This window comes from Tiliqua scincoides, chromosome 6, assembly GCF_035046505.1.
Source record: "Tiliqua scincoides isolate rTilSci1 chromosome 6, rTilSci1.hap2, whole genome shotgun sequence".
Taxonomy (NCBI): domain Eukaryota; kingdom Metazoa; phylum Chordata; class Lepidosauria; order Squamata; family Scincidae; genus Tiliqua; species Tiliqua scincoides.
The window spans coordinates 63,378,914-63,396,304 of record NC_089826.1 but is presented as its reverse complement, the minus strand read 5'-3'; the positions used below and the strand labels follow the sequence as shown (position 1 = coordinate 63,396,304).

Sequence of the window (17,391 nt, the reverse complement as noted above, 5' to 3'; positions counted from 1 at the left end):
CATTAGAACAGCTGAACAAAAAGTGGTATCAGAACTGCTGTAAGGAGCCAAGATACCCAGTTGCAAACCAGAAAAATATGGGGGGAAAATAGTAATTTGCTCTATAGGGCTACTGAAAAGGTTAAAATACTGCATGTGAAATTTAGGTCAGATTTAAAGAAGCTTAAGGCTGTAATCCTAATCTCACTTTCCTGGGAGTAAGTCCAATTGAACACAATAGCATATGGTTAGGATTGTGCCCTTAGTCTTCTTCAAACATATCAACCAAAGTTCAACAGTTCCACCAATATATATCAACTTGCAGACTAACTATCTTCACATGTTAACCACTAGCACTGGCCAATTCTCACCTTTTTAATACAGAGATTCATACTAGTGTGCCAAGCACATGAAATGTGATAAAGGAATGACCATGCAATATCAGTACTGGAAAAGATACACAATACAGGTGGGAACTCGGTATCCGTTTCCAGAAACCCCCTCCATGGATACTAAACCTGCAGATAAAATTGGAAGTGCATCTCAGAAGTCTCTGCTTGCCTCAGAACCCCTCCTGGACGTGACTGGATAGATGTGTCTGGGAGATTCAGTGAGGTTCTCCAGCTTCACATTCTGAACCCATGGAAGGTCAAATGCATGGGTTCTGAACCTGTGGATGAGGAGGGCCTACTGTATCTAACTCTATTTTGCTTGTGCTTTGTCATCATGCTATAGGGCAGGAGGTCTGGTCTAGAGGGTAGAATCTCCATTTGCCTGAAGATAACATCCGAAGGTCGCCAGTTTGAGGCCACCGGCACCATGCGACCTTGAAGCAGCTGACAAGCTGAAGCCGAGCTATTCCATCTGCTCTGAGCGTGGGAGGATGGAGGCCAGAATGTGAAACCAGATCAAGAAAGTAACACCTGAATGTTGTGGTTCTTGTAAGATAGAACATTCTTTCAAATTGTAAAAATCCCTACAGGATTTAATAAGCCTGCCTATGTAAACTGCCTTGAATAAAGTCTTGAATAAAGACCAAGAAAGGCAGTATATAAATACCTGTATTATTATTATTATTATCATTATTATTATATAGAGCTTTAGGCATAAAAGCACTGCACAAAGTCACAAAGCATTTTTGGCAAAACTCAAACAGAAACTTCTCTTTGGGGTGAGAAAGAAGGAAAAACTGTATATTTTTATTATCTTCCTATAGCACCATCACTGTACAGGTGTATATGTAAAGGATACCAATCTTTCAGGTCTAGCATTAATTCTTCAGGTCATTATTTGCATTTGCAGACAGGAACACTGTGGGTAAGAGAGTGATTTGATGAAGAGCTACTTCAAATGATACCTCAACCACTGGTTTCTTCATGTGTGGCACACTGGGGCTTTTTAGCTTAATTGCATAGTGGGGTAGTATATCTTAGCTGCTGAACTGCAAGATTAAACTAAATCTTGTGTGTGGATATGCATGCCACACCCTGTGTGTCAGGAAGTGGGTGTGACATGCATATCCACAGTGGTACTCATTCTTGCAAGAAGTATAAATTAAAGCAGTGATTCACAACCTGGGGTACCCCCAGGAGTACTTGCCAGGACCTTTATGGGTACATGAAAAAGAATTGAATAGTGGAAAAGGGCAGGTCTGTATTAGAATAGGAAGGGTGCAATTTTTAGAAATGCACTGTCAAGGAGCATGCAAGTGAAAAAATGTTGGGAACCACTGGATTAGAGCATCAGTGTGCTAAGAGGAGACAGTGTCTTCTGAATCAGTAAAAAGAAGATCACAGAGAGAAAAATAATATCTTTTGGGTTCGGTTTGAGCAAAATATTTCTAGTATCTCTAATTCTAGAAGAATATACAGGGGGCCCCATATCCATGGATCCCTTATCTGTGATTTCAGTTATCTGCGAATGTGGGAAACCCCCTCCCCCCACGCAGCCATTAAATCATTTTTAAAAGTTATCAGGGCGAAGATCAGCTTGCTTAAACAAGCTGATTTTCAAACCTATAACTTAAAAATGATGTATTGGGCATGTGGGGGTGGGTGCAACAGTATATACAAAGCAGCCAGAATGGTTAAAGGGAACACAAGTGAAGTCAATAGGAAGACCTCACTGTTCTTTCTTTCTTCCTGCTGGCTGTAAATGCAGCCTGTTTAAACAAGAACGCACCCCAATTTAAGTGTTTAAAAATAGTCTAATGGACGTGTGCGGGTACATGGGAACTGGGGGGATGCCCTCCTCCTCCATGCCCCCCCTGTTCCCATTACATCATTGTAAACATTTAAATGGGACGAAAATAAGACTGACTGTTGCCCCAGCACTATTTAAAATGGTGTAATGGGTGCGTGGGGGGCTGTGGGGGGCATCCACAGTATCTGCAAACCCCCAGTATCTGCAGGTGCATTCAAAATGGATCCCATGTGGATATCAGGGCAAGCCTGTACTTCTGAACAGAATTTTTACAATTGTAAGTGCCATTAACATTTCTTAATGAAACACAAGTTTCATTAAAAACTTGGGCATTTGTCATGGCAAAGGAAGGGCAGGATATAAATTTCTAAATTAGGTGGGTTTCATCCCCCAATACACCAAATTACAAGACCAGATTCCATCCTCCCCACATCTGAACTTCATCTGCCTCTCCCACCATTTTAAGTTATTTATTTAAGCTTGAAGAAGATAGCAGTACAAATACATGAAGACAAGGAACCGTTCATCTGTGAAGCCAAGAATTACATTTTCAGAAGTGCAAGGTCAGCAAGTTACTTCAATTTTCTGTATTTGCCAGCATTACAGATCAACCAATGCTCTGTCAAAATTGACACATGCACTGCCTGCCATAACAGCACATTACTATTACAAGTGGAAGGGAAATAAACATCTGATGACTTTAGTGCTGTGCCACAAGGTTTTTATTTTGAAGCTAAAAATGCTGTCACTGCCAGGATGATGAAGAGAATGGAATCCCCCCCCCCCCAATTTATATTCTGTTGTAGATGCAGCTTCCACTGTTGTGGCTTTTCTCACAGTCACTATTTCTTCAATCTGCCAGCCACTCTGCCTCCACCTAATAAACTGATCCTTTCCAAAAAACAAAATGTGGGGATAAAAGAGGGAGAATCCCATTTATGCAACTTTCAGCTTCTAGGAAGAAGAGTAGGATGTAAACATGAATGATAATAAGAATCATCATCAGCTGTTATGGTAAGTGGGGTGAACGAATCTAAACGTGTCAGTTGCAAAGTCATGCAGTGGAGCAGAATTACATGCACATTCAAATGCACATGACAATGAGTAGGGATGGTGTGACCTAAAATATTGCCCAATTTTTCACAGTAAAAAAACACGCAAATATTTGGTTTTATATGTAAAAGTTGCCTGGTGTAGAATAACTACTTAAAAGATGCATTTTGAAACCCAAATGCAACATCCACTCCTTCCCGTAGATGGGTAAAGTTCAAAAGGTGCTTATCACTCTTATCCAATATAGCTGAAAGAGCTTTACCGGTTTCTAATCTACAGTAAAATGTTCATGATGAAACAGATAAAATGAAGGCTGAATAGCCCAATAAATTCTTGAGCATTTAATATGGTGTTTTATACATCCAACGTGAGTATTTTCAATAGAAACAGTAGGCCTCTGCTGTTGGCAACTCACGTGTGCAAGTCTGAAATCGTAATCTACTGCTGAAAAGCTATTTCAAGAAAAGAAATATTTACATTTTAATCTTTTGCAAGCTATGTTTTAAAACACATTTTTAAAAAGGAAGAGCCCATCTCAACTTTTACTACAAGATAAATCGATAGGAATCAAAGATATGTCAACTGTTACCATGACAACAGAGGAGTCACTAGTATTATACAGGTCTGCCCTGTTTCTCTGCAGTTTTGGAACTCATGAATTTAACTGGGTTCTGAACTCTGCTGAACCTGAACTCCCAGATGCGACCCAAGTTGTTCTTCAGTCACGTCTGGGAGGCTTTTGGAGGTCCACAGTGGAAGTTAACCTCCTGCTTCGATTAGTCTCTTCAGGCTGCCTGCCTGCACACCATGCTATAGACTTGTGTACATATAACATCCTGTAAAACAGAGGTTCTCAAACTGGGGCATCATGGGACCTTAGCTAGAGAAGTTCTGCCTGTGCCTCTTTAAGGGGCAGGAAGGGGGGAATGCAGTGATGTGATTGGGACTATCACACAGCTGTCAGGGCTTTCAGGGGCATTTTTACATTTATCCTGAGCTTGCACTGGCCTCTGGTGGGTGTGGGGAGCCCCTGGACTCAATGCCTACTGCCCCTCGCAACCCACTGCCAGTTTTCAATCACGAAACCGGGTGGCGATCTTTATTTTTTTATTTTATAAGGCAGAGGCATCGTCAGGGTTCCCCACACCCCCCAGATGCCAGTGCAAGCTCAGGATAAGTGTAAAAATGCCCCTGAAAGCCCTGGTAGTGGTATAACTGTCCTGATCATGTCGCTGAATTCCCCCCTCCCCCACAAAGACTTACAGCGGCTCCCAAACTCCAGGAGAAAGTTTGGGAACTGCTTTTGTTAAAGGAAGAAGCATTTTTGACTGTATATTCAAGACTAGTCTTCAAATCTTGTCCTTTGAAATTTCTCTCTCACATCCCCCTCCCCAAAAAACCCTAAATGGTACTGCTGAATGCAAGCCAAGTTTACATCTTAAAAGTGATAGATAATTTACATTGTCTACTTCCAACCACTTATGCAACCATACAAAAAATTAAAAGATGGCAGAAACTGAAGCATATTATGCATTCAGAGATCTATAACAGGCACAATAAATTAATCTTTGGCAGTAATTTGAGCTGCAGGAGGATCCCGCGTACTCGGGTCACTGCACCAATTAGTCAACTGTTCCATAAAATTCAGCAACACAATAACACAATATTACATAGTTTACTTTTTAAACTTGTTAATTCCATTCACTGCTAATTTACTGCTCAGAACAATGCACAAAAGTTACAAAAAATATACGATTGTAAAAGTCAGCAATTCTATTAAAATCCAGTCAAATCCAAACTTGTATTGTCAGCCCTGTCCCAACAAAAACCTCCACAGAGATGAGACCCCAGTAACCACCAAAATGCAAGTTCTGCTTATTTTTTTCCCATAGTGAACAGTTATTTTGTATACATCATCAGTACAGTTCACTATTTCCTGACTCAGATCTCACCAAGCAGAGAAGGTAAGAATACTTTGTGTTAATAAAAAACCTTGCATTTCCATCTTCCCTTTTGGCTATGAATTCTATATTCACAGGCTATACCCTAGCCTAGATAGGTTAGTTATGCATAGAAGTGTTTGTTTTTGTTAATCACATAAAAACACAAAACACCTCATTATTCAAACAAAAACAGAACACCCAGCATTTTGGTGTTTAAGGTATTTTCCAGAAATTAAAATGGATTACTTTTCTAGTTAGAAATAATACAGTGGCTGCATCTGTTGACACGATATCATCCATATTATCTACCTTGTACACTTTTAAAGTGTTTAAAATTAATAAAAATGGGAACTTGGAACAAAAGTATAGAACCACCACTTTTGGCTTTTTCATTTTTTTCAAATCACAAAACCTGCAAAAAAAACCTATTTTCAAACGCACCTACTTATGCATTACTCCATATTTGCCTCCTGTTCCTTCACTGAATTAAAGTTAACATGCAAAGCAATAATGGTGCAGTATACAGAACATCCTCCATGGTATGTTTGCTTCAGAAATACCTTGTGATAATAACACCCACCCATAGCATTTTCTTGAGACTAAATGATCAACCAACACATGTGTTAGCATAACTGAGGGGATCAATCATTCCCATACATAGCAAAGCTGAATTCTGTTGAGAATTTTACTCCAGCAATTAAAGAACTACAATCTCTGTTACACATGCAGAACAATAAGCTGGAAAAAAGCTAAACATCTGTCTAATCAACAAGAATTTAAAATTAGGAACCGAATAGGCAAATGTTCCCCCTATTGTAGGGAATGAATAAACCCAACCACATCCACTGTCATGATACACATCTAGCTTGCATGCTCTTCTAACAACGTGCACATGACACAGCTACACCTCCATATTATACAGCAGTACAGGAGATTTACAGTGTCACATCCTGAGAACAGCTGAGAGGCACAAAACAATTTCCATTTCACAAAACTAGCAAAGTGCTCAAGGCTACTGCCAGAGTCACACGCATCCGTAACTGCAAGGATGTGAATAAGGCAACAACCATGCTTAGAAGCGCCATGAGTAATAACCTTTTTTTTTCCTGTGCTCAGGAAGCAAACACATTGTCAGGGTCAATGGAGGAAGGAAAATATTCTCCTGGGATTTTTCAAACTGTGTGAGTCTGCTTGTTGAATGCTGGAATGTATAAGTGATGCAGGGTAAAAGGACTGTTAGTTATGGTATAGGATGCTTACCTGAAATGTAAACAGCATGGTTTTTGATCTCTCTCTCTCTGAATGTTCAACTTGAGTAAAAAAAACAAAATGGTTGCGGTTTAAAAAGTCAGGCCGATTGTGAGAGCTGGGCAGCCTGCCACAGATTCTCTGCAGAACAATGTTGATACATTTGAATGAACAGGCCTTTGTGTGCTACAGATAAGGAACATTCTAGCAGTTTGAAACTTTTGGTTTGAAGGAGCCACCGGCTTTTTAATATATATGCTGGAAAGCCTTATATGCATAGGGGGCTAGTATTTATAGTGTAAGTTATATCATAAAAGAACACTAGTCAGCTTGGTTTTTTATTGTTCTTGTTCTTCATTTTGAAACCGGTTTCGGTGTATACATAAGTGTGACTAGCAAATAGTAATATTTTAAGTAAGTTGTAGTAGTCTAACAGCAGTAAAAGTTTTAAGAAAACAAACCAAAATCATTTCCAGGTTCACAGGTCAGATTCCCAAAGAAAATCATTTCACAACAGTTTTTAGATGAACTCACACACCGTGAGGTCAGTAGCAAGTATGTTGCATTTCACGGGCTACAAACAAAGGCCAGCAGTAAAGTCATGTGATGGTTATGAGTGAGGTCAGCTTTTGAACTAAGGGGTTGCAGTACCACCTACGGCCTGCTCAAATCTGTATGATGTATGAATAAGATGTACGAAGTGAACATCTGGTGATGTGTAACGGACCAATGAATTGTCTCCATGAATGTGTTTCAAGGAAGGAACCCCAGATTGTAATAAAAGTCAGCTGAAGGAGGCGTTACGGGCTTCTCTTCTCCCCATTTCTGGTGCATGCAGTCTCCTTTGGAGATGTGGATGGATTTACCACCTTTGCTGATGGATTTACAATAAAGGCCTGGATTTGATCACCACTGTCTACTGAGTTTGCTTTGGAACCTGGGATTACCGTGCAACATCTGGGATCTCTTGTAACATCTTGGTTTTTGCACCTTGCAACATAAGCATGTATGGCCTAAGGTATATTTGTTGAACATACGTATTTATAAGCATGCATTATAATGGATCCCCAGAAGAGTGGAAGGAGGAAGGGGATGCAATTGGTAACATTAACAGGGACAAGACCTAGGAAAGGAGGATTAGAAGAAAGACAAACTCCAGAAACAAAGCTTAGTTAGGAACATTCTTTTTCATACATAGTTTAGCTGACATGTACTAAGCTCCTGCTTCTCTAAAACTCTTGCATTAAGTTCTGAACCCTTAGGATGCTCATTAACTTCAATTCATAGCACCCAATTTCCTGGCCTGGCCAGGCATAACCAAAAGTTAACCTTTAAAATAGCAGATACATTTCATGTTCTAGCCTACCACATTTCAGTTCAAACAAGACTTTTATCAAATGTACTGCTTCTAGGACTGTGTCTTTGGAATTTCTCATTGTAATTCTTTATACTTTTGCCTGAACTGAAGCCTGAAGAGTTCATTCCAATTTCTACACTATCTTCCTTTAGACCCTCTTCCAATACTGAAATGGCAGTAATGCATGGATTTTACTACTATATTAATTGTTCTGCATTGCAACTCCAGTTTTATTGAAGGACAGAGATGGGGTAGCATTCAAAATGTTCCTCACACTGTGCCCCATGACTGTTTCAGTGTGTATAAGACTGCCTAGCATTAGTCAGATCACATAGAATGTAAATAGATTTAGCAATATATGCCCCAATTGTTAGGAATGGAGTAGCATTAGTTTATGCTTCTAAAAAGTCACAGGAAAATTCCAGTTACAAGTTGGACACACAGCTTGTCGTTTAATTATAGTGTACAGTTATGCATTTAATTAATTGATTCCACTCAATTAAGGATCTTGAAGTGTGCCCTGGAAACAAACACACACCCACACACAACGTCACCACCCATATCTGTAATGCATCATAAGCCACTCTTGCTTGCTTCACATTTTGAAATATTCCATGCTTTGGTGGGCATAATGGCTCTTACAGAAAAATGGGCTTACAGTAAAATGGAAGGAATGTACTTCCTTCTAATTAGTGCATGGTGCTCTTCAGACATGTGACCACCTTCATCACACATGGATACAGAGTACTTCTTCCCTATTCTCTACAGCTCCTATTCTCTACAGTTTCCCTATTCTCACAAAATGAAACCATCATGAGATCCTATCATGATTTGAATATAGATTCTTCCCTTAATGGAGGTTATTGAGATATCTTCTTTGATGATTTAAATATTCAGGATTAGGAATTCAACTAATGCTTTTGTCTCACAATTCAAGCATTCATCAATTCAATTCAATTCATTCATATTTATGTAAAGGAGGCATCACATCAAGTTTTTGATATTTGCTGTAGATCTAGGCTTCTAAAACAAGTACAATTGTTGGATTTAGTATAGTTCTATACTAAACAAGTATAGTCCTGGATTTAGATATTTTTAAAAGAGAAATTTAAAAAGGTATATGAAAGGGTTTTTAAAAAGTGTAAAATGCAAGAAAATGCTATAAGCATTGCAAAAATAGAATAGGTTTACCTCGGACAAAAAGTGTTGGATCACAAGAGCCAATGCTTCAAATTTCTGATTACTGCTTGCCAAGTATTTCTTCAATTGTTGGATAATCCCACTTTGGTTTTCACATTTTCTTTTGAATTGCATCAACTCATGAGCTTTTGTTTCTGCTGAATCCACTTCAGTAGAGGTCCGAGTCTGTATGCATGAGATCTTCGGACTCTTCGGCTTACCCTTATCAACTACAAAAACAAGGGAAAAAGACATGTTATAATATGAACTCCAAAGTAAAGAATGTTGTCAGATCACTCATTGTCACAGCTGAGTACTGAACTGAGTACCTCAAGTTTCAGAATAAGAAGTTATTTACCCAATAAGAGACTGAGGATTTTTTTATTTATATTTCCAGATTGTATTTCAGCAAACCCTTCCACTGTTACTTCTATTCATTTTTTTTGGTAATAACTGATGCTTATACATTATATAAGTTTATTATATTAGCTTATATTATATAAGCTTATATATTAGTTTGATCCTGTTGCATTTCCACCCACTATTTCCATTTTAAATAACCTCACCACCAATATTTGGTATGTCTTCCTGGTACACACTTACCCTCTGCAGTGCTGCAATCTTGAATGCAACAGATTGTAAACTCCGTCTCATTGCCAAAAAAATAGTTTTATAGGCATAATTAGCATAACATTTGCACATTTAGCATTTCATTGTACATTTTTAAGCTCTTCAGTCACATTTATAATTACAGCTTAACATTTCCACCTTGTAACAAAGATGATTCCTACTGGGTTCAGCCACAATCTGTTACCTGAGTTCCTTAGTTTTTCACTGAAATAACAGCTTTCCAAGCCTACTGAACAGTATACTGCTATACAATACTGTTAGATAAGATTTCAAATATGAAAAGCAAGATGAAGCTGGGAAAGCCACCAGGTTCCTCCCTACAATTCCAACATAGTAAAGCATTCTTATTTTCATTATTAAGCACTATCAATTTGCAATCACAGTATAAGCATGAGATATTTATATTATAAATTTTGACATTTGGATATTTTAAGCACCACTGCCAACAAGTGTAGTAGAGCAGATACTTATTCTTTTTTTTTTTTTTACTCACGAAACAGGTAAGTTTTCAGTATTTGTTCACCATTTAGTTGTCTGGGGTAGCTATATGAGCTGTTCAGACAGCTGCTTTTATATCTTGGGGTCACTAGTTCTTGAATTTTATTTTTGTATGTTAATCTAATCTATGCCAATACTACTATGGTTTGGGATTTCCAATTCTGGGTGCAGCGCTTCCCTTACAGAACAGACATTTTCCACCTCCTCACTAAAGGCCCTGAGGCACCACCAAAAGTAATTTGAGGGCTTGGCTACCCTTGAACATGTGGCGCACAAGACTGCAGGAGAGAAGGAAAAATTGACAGAAATCTATGGCCATCCCTTGTACAAGCAAAAGGGGACTTCCACTAGGAAATACTCAAGTGGACACAAGCCAGGTCTTGTTCTGATTTGCCAGTGATGGATTTCCAAGACTACACTATCTAACAGTCCCAAAATGTCTCTAAACAGTCCCAACATCTTCATAAAATGAAAGATTGTCTCATATTTCAAGCAGGCATTTCATGTGATGTTTTGTGAGGCCTGAAAGTGAGAAAACCTTCAGGCACTGTATAATATCACATACAGAGTTAAAAAGCCAGTTTCTCATTTGTAGAGTACATTTCAATTTTTATAATCGTGTTGGACACACATCCCACCATCTACTGTGGCTATAATATTCAGATGTTAAGATAAATATGAGAGACTCTTGAGACAGAAGACTAAGACAACCTGCGAAGTTGGATAAATCTCATACTTTGAGCTTTTGCAATCAAGGGTTAACTTTAGAACACACTATAGCTTTCTTTGATGTTAACAATATGGTTTTAAAGAATATGAAAACAGAAGGGTTATAAAAAAGAAGCCATCTGTCTTGATGTCAAGACACTTATATGCAATAGGTGAAGAAAGAGCAAAACTTCGTGACAAAGAATATTGTCTCTACCTTAAAAAATATACCACGTGTATTAACAATAGCATTAAGGCTTTGAACAGCCTTAATTAGAAATATGTAAAGAAATATTATTGGAATATTTTGATGGAAAAGCAGCGTACAGATTATGAGCGACATCCAGCTCACCAAAATAACCCCCTGGCCAAAGGCTATGTTTCTGCATCTGACAGATCTAAGTATGGAGGGAACTGAGGTCCAAGTTGAACAAAGTATTGCTTGACCAGATGGCTCTGTGGACCAAGATGTCGACTAGTTTTGTTGTATGGCTTAACACAATCAAATCTGTTCTTCTGTATTGCACAAGATTAGAGAGTGTTAACCTAGCTGATACCTAATAAGCGCATCATGACAAATGAATATCTGTGATTTGTAAGCAGCTAATCTTGGGGACCTTTGAGCTACTTTAAGTTCTGAGCTGCTCATTCTTAAAGAGTGACATTATTTCAAGTTCTCTACTCAGTTCCAACTGTATCAACTACATTTGGACTAATTATGAAATATTTAACAGAACAGAATACCCCTCAAGCTAGATACATACACAATCGGAACTTATCACATCTGTGGCAGATGTATAATGTCATGCTGTGACTAGTTATGAGTTGATCTCATAGGATGTTTACACTATTTTGTGTTCTGAAAGTGACCAGCTGTTGTGGTGAACTTCTAGGTCACGGTAAAAAAAAAATGCTTGTGAAGCCTTAAAAAACATTAACCCATTTTTGCCAGGCCCACAGACGTACACCTTTGGTCCCTATTGAGTATAACCAATGTTGGGCAGAAATGGCTTGACGTAATTTACTGGGGAATAAGCTGTTGGAAGAACAGGCTAGTTCACAAAATGCACAAACTGAGAAGTTATGTATCTATAATCATGGCTTTCATCTAAACATCTAAAGAACTTGGGTAACAGACGCCAACATTTAGTTCCAAATCTTTTCAAGTCTTGGAGCCAGAAGCGAGGTACTTCTGTCAACAAATTGTGGGTTAGAGATACTGCCACAAATTGCAGACCACATGGTGCAGGCTTCAGCTAATACAGCTGAAAAAAGTGCTACCTAAGTATTTTATTATTAATTCTCTAAATTAAGTACTGGCTTAATTTGCTAGTCTACTGAATAATATGCAATATAAACAGTGTTCTGGTCAACCAAATTTTCCACGGTTTCAACCAGGTCATGTGCTGTCCTGGTGATAACCACAGACAAAAATCTAGGTATAAAATGTTCACATTGCTAAACAATGTGCAGGAATTTGAAACTGATGACAATACTAATACAGTGGTGCCTCGCAAGACGAAATTAATTCGTTCAGCAAGTCGTTTCGTATTGCGAAAATTTTATCTTGTGAAGCGCGGTTTCCCATAGGAATGCATTGAAATTTAATTAATGCGTTCCTGTGGGCAAAAAAAGTCAGAACAAAGTCAAATTTGGTTTACAAAGTATTTATTAAGTGCTCTTTAAAGGCATACATACTGTACAGAGGATTTCAAAAATTTCAAGCACAAAACTTCAACTTTTTAATTTTAAAAATTCATCTTGTGAAGCACGGCCATAGAAAAAATTCGTCTTGCAAAGCACGGCATAGAAAAATTTGTCTTGCGAGTCACCAGAAAAAATCGCAAGAACGCTTTCGTCTTGCGAGTTTTTCAGTGTGTGAGGCATTCGTCTTGCGAGGCACCACTGTACTCGGTATGGAGCTAACTGACCTCGGTCTGCACTATAAAACACACAAAGCCATGGACATATCCATGCTCTTGCACTGCATCAAATTTGATTCTAGTGCATTCTGAACTGGCACTTGAAAAAAGCCCCCAGCTGGCAAAGAAATGATTTTCCTGCAAAGGATACATTTTTGTGTTTGTTTCTAGGGAGTTACTCATTCTCTGAGGGTTAAGGGAGTCTAGAACAGGGGTGTCCAAAGTTTTTCGCAGGAGGGCCACATCATCTCTGTGACACTGTGTTGGGGGGCCAGGGGAAAAAAAATTAATTTACATTTAAAATTTGAATAAATTTACATAAGTTTACATAAATGAATATATTAAAAATGAACTTATATGAATGAATGGTCTTGCAATAGCTCAAGGCCTATAAAAGGCCTTGCACAAAGCAAAGCTGGCCTTTCCTCTGCTGCCACTACTGCATCACAGACGTGCAACAGCAAGCAGTGGAGGGAGCCCTCATCCCACAGCTCACATGAGAGGTCAAACAGTCGCCCTCACACTGAAAGCAGTTGCGTCAGACCAGTGCAGGCTCCAGCAAGTCTCCCGAGGGCCATAGGCTCATTGGAGACTGGGGGCTTCCTGAGGGCCGCATTGGGAGTCCTCAAGGGCCACAAGTGGCCCCAGGGCCGGGGTTTGGGCACTCCTGGTCTAGAATAATCATATACGGGACCATAGAATCTTCAAATAGCCAACAGACATAGATATAATCTAGGATAGCGGTTCTCAATGAGTGGTACTTTTACCACTGGTGGTATCTGCTGTTCAGTCTGGTGGTACTCAAGAGACCCCCGACCCCCAACTGCCTGGCAGCAAGGCCAGCAACGCAACAAGCAGTGTTAGGAGGCTTGGTGGGCAGAGCTCCAGCTTGTACTTTTCACATGCTCAAAAATGCCCTCCCATCTGCCCTGAGCCTCCTATCAGTTTGTTGCAGTCACATAAGGCCATCCAATCCGGAAGTAACTGGTGATGTCATTGATTCTGATGGCACTTTCAATAGGTGGACCATGCAAAGTGGTTCGGTGGGTAACAAATGTTGAGAAACACTGATCTAGAAGATCAACCACTTTTCACCCAACGAACAAGTATAGATGATTCAGAGTGTATCCCACCTATTTCAGAAATGACCATACAATAGCTACATCATGTAGTTTCTCACTCATGTTAACAAAAAAGTCTATCTGCTAAACATTTCTAAATGTCACATCTACTGCACTTCTCTTGCATGCAGACGTGCTTTATTTTAGACTTTTACCAGGTGCGTCAGTCACATATACTATAAAAACTTGTTTCTAAGAGTTACAAAATCATTTTCAACAAAGCATCACCTCCTGTAAAGATCTAAGATCTTAGTGTCTTTTAGTTACCAAATACTTGGATACTCAAGCTAAGGGCTACAATGACTTTACCTTCTGGAGAAATCTGTCCAAACCACAGCAGTACATTTGTCCATGCTGAATCAAAAAATGTCATCATAAAGCTGAGATCAAATATAAAGCTGCCATTATGACAATTCTACTGCTGTCTTGTTTTGTTTACAAGCACGGAAAGATCCAGTTCCTCTTGATTTACTTGCCCTTTATCAGATTTGGCAATATTTCAAGTAACAAGTGGTGAGCCATTCTACTGAATAAGGTGTATTTCAAACACATGCACTTTTAGGCAACACATGGAGGAAGCACATATTGCTTCCACACTAAAGCATTCACTACAACAGTGGTTCCCAACCTGGGATACATGTACCCCCAGGGGTACTTGCCAGGACCTTTAGGGGTACTACAAAAAGAATTGAATAATGGTGGAAAAAGGCAGGTCTGTATTAGAATACCTCACAGAGCTGGCAAAACAGGAAGGGAGCCAGCTAGCAGGCTGCAAAAGCTCCACTAACTTCTAGTTTTTTGTCATCAGTTGTGTATTATCAGATATGCACCAGTAGTTGAAACATAAATTTAAAGTAACAGCTACTGTATTAATTACACAACATCTTGCTAATATGAGGGATACAATTTATGGAAATGGGCTGCCAAGGGGTACACAAGTGAAATACGTTGGGAATGCACTACAAGATGACCTAGGTAATAACCCAAGGTATATCATAGGATGCTCAATTCTAACCCACCACAGATCACAAAACCAAATGCAACACACACCTCTCTTGCATACAATGTCCTACACCACCACACAGCATGCCATTTTTTAAAAACCATATTTACTATTTTTCCTTGCAAAGAAAAAGGTAGCTGAATTACAGGATTATCACACTGTTTCCACAGTTTAATATGGGAAGTTTCTTTCCAAGCTGCACAGGGGGAAAAAAACAGCTTTAACCTTTCACTTCAGACATCTTTCAAAAAATTAATCAGGCAAGACTCAAGTTGCGTCTTACCCAAAGCCATATGGTCTCCATTCCCATAACTCAAACTTCTTGTTTCCAACTTGTGATTACTTCCAGTTTCTTCATGCAAGTGCTGAAATATCTGCTCTTGAACATCTCCAGCATCATAATTCAAACTAGCAGGCATTTTCTGGCTTTTCTCCATTGTATGAAAAACATTAATACTGGTCAAACTGTGGCTCACTTCCTTCATCAGAGTTACCAAATCAGCCTGGGCATTTAGACGCATTTCCATTTCCATCCATGCTTTCTTGATCTCCTCAAGTACACATTTTATTTCCAACTGACTGGATTTTATCTCTGCTTTAAGATCATTTTTTATTGCCTGCTGAACCTTCTGAAAATCTAAAGCTGTTCCAATTCCTTTTCTGGATTCTACCATGGTGCTACGTTCCTTTTGTTCAGTTTGTGTCTCCTCCTGGTTGGTGTTCATTTCTCCTAGGTCAATAGCTAAGCTCTCCATCACCGTGAAGGAACAACTGAAGATCCTTTCGACCCCAGCTTCTCAGTCTTACAGATTACTTCTTAAGGAAATGAGTAGACAATCACTTATTCAGGGATCCTTTTACATTTGCTATTGTTGCAGCTGAGTAGAGACGCTCAACTGAAGTAGAGTACATCTCAGCCCCTGAAGTTCAGCTTAATTGCAGGTCTGGCAAGAATATACCAGTGTAATGGATGCCTGGCATGGCCACACCCAAGCTAATCAAATTCTTTGCAACATTTATGTAGGCTGTCACTCAAAAGATATAGTCATAGTCATTATATCCATGTGTCAGTCAAAAGAATGCACGGGGCGTTGACTTTTATTTGTACAACTTGTTTGTCTCCTTTTGGCAGAACAGAACTGGGAACTTGCCCTTCCCAGCAAAGATGGATTCATCTACATATTGAGAAATACATGAAGATGGTTCAGAGGCACCTGATTTCCCAATTAGCTAAACATGCTGGCTACCTAGATGGTGTTACAGCAAGACAAGAGCCCATCCACTACAGGAACTCATGCATTGCCATAAATACCACAAGTATCATCATATTGTTGTGTCATAGCATTGGTTTTGTTTATCTTCATCTTTAAGGGGAGAGTTCAAATTATAATTGAAACAGAGTAGCAGAATGCAAAGGAGCAGCTCAGGTGATTAAAAAGCTGTACTGGACATTAGAAGCCATTAGAAGATGGCTTGAGGTTTTGAACAGTTACCTTGCTGAAGCTAAGCAGGTCTAGATCTTGTCAGTGTCTAGATAAGCAACCATGTGGGAACCCTCTGAGTTCCATGATGGAAAAAAAGCAGGGATGTAAACATAATAAAACCCAGGGCTTTTTTTGTAATGGAACGCACCGGAACGATGTTCCAGCACCTTTTTTCCCCCTCCTCTCCGCCCCCACCTTTTTTCTCTCCCTGCGCCGCCCCGCACTGCTTGCTAGGGAGGGATTCGAACCTCCAACCTTGTGCTCCACAGCCCAGCACTCTCTCCATTGGGCTATAGGAAAGCCTATAGTTAAAGTGTTCAGAACTAATATATAAGGTCTTGAGCCCAGTGGTAGCCATCATCGCCTCAAGTATTAGTTCCGAACACTTTGAGCCTAAGACTTCCTATGGTTCAATTGCTAAAGTGCTGGTCTGTGGAGCCAGAGGTTGGGGGTTCAAATCCCCATAAGGAATATTTTTTTTTAGGTGGGTGGTAAATAAATAAATAAAAGATTACACTTGTTAATCTTAAACTTGTTCTTGTAAGTGAGCTCCTGCACCTTTTTTTTTTAACAAAAAAAGCACTGCCCCTGCCTCACCGCATTCACAGCTCTCGCCTGAGCCCAGCCCGCCTTTCCTCTCCCCGCGCTCTGCTTCCCGCACAGCTTCCAAGCCTGTGGAGGGCGTAGGGACATGTGCTGAGGAGGAGGAGGACGACGATGATAACAACAAGGGACAGCCAGCCAAGGAGACAGGCTGCAGCACCCAGGTACTGGCCTGGCAGAGGAGGGAGGGAAGGAAGCTGGCTGGTGCAGCCCCTGCACCTGAGATAGCCTAGGCATGTCTACTCAGAAGTAAGTCTCATTGTGCTCAACGGGGCTTGCTCCTGGGAAAGGGTGCATAAACTTGCAGCCTGAGAGCCCAAGCCTATGCATGTCTACTCAGAAGTAAGTTCATTTTTAGGGGAGAAGCACATAAATATTTTATTTCTCCTATAAAAATGGTTTATAAATAAATAAATAAATAAATAAATAAATAAATAAATAAATGATTAACTAGTTGTGAG

General features: G+C 39.6%; 1 protein-coding gene across 4 annotated transcripts in view; it reads right to left on the bottom strand.

Annotated features, from left to right (window-relative positions):
* The window catches only part of MTUS1 (microtubule associated scaffold protein 1), a 130,767-nt gene that overhangs the window by 29,450 nt on the left and 83,926 nt on the right, over positions 1–17,391 (bottom strand). For 3 of the 4 annotated variants that reach the window (XM_066632306.1, XM_066632307.1, XM_066632309.1), the window contains one exon: positions 8,974–9,191. In XM_066632306.1, the coding sequence (XP_066488403.1) occupies positions 8,974–9,191 (218 nt within the window). Of the gene's footprint in view, positions 1–6,437; positions 6,488–8,973; positions 9,192–17,391 lie in introns of those variants that run through there. The other variant, XM_066632308.1, reaches the window with a different exon arrangement.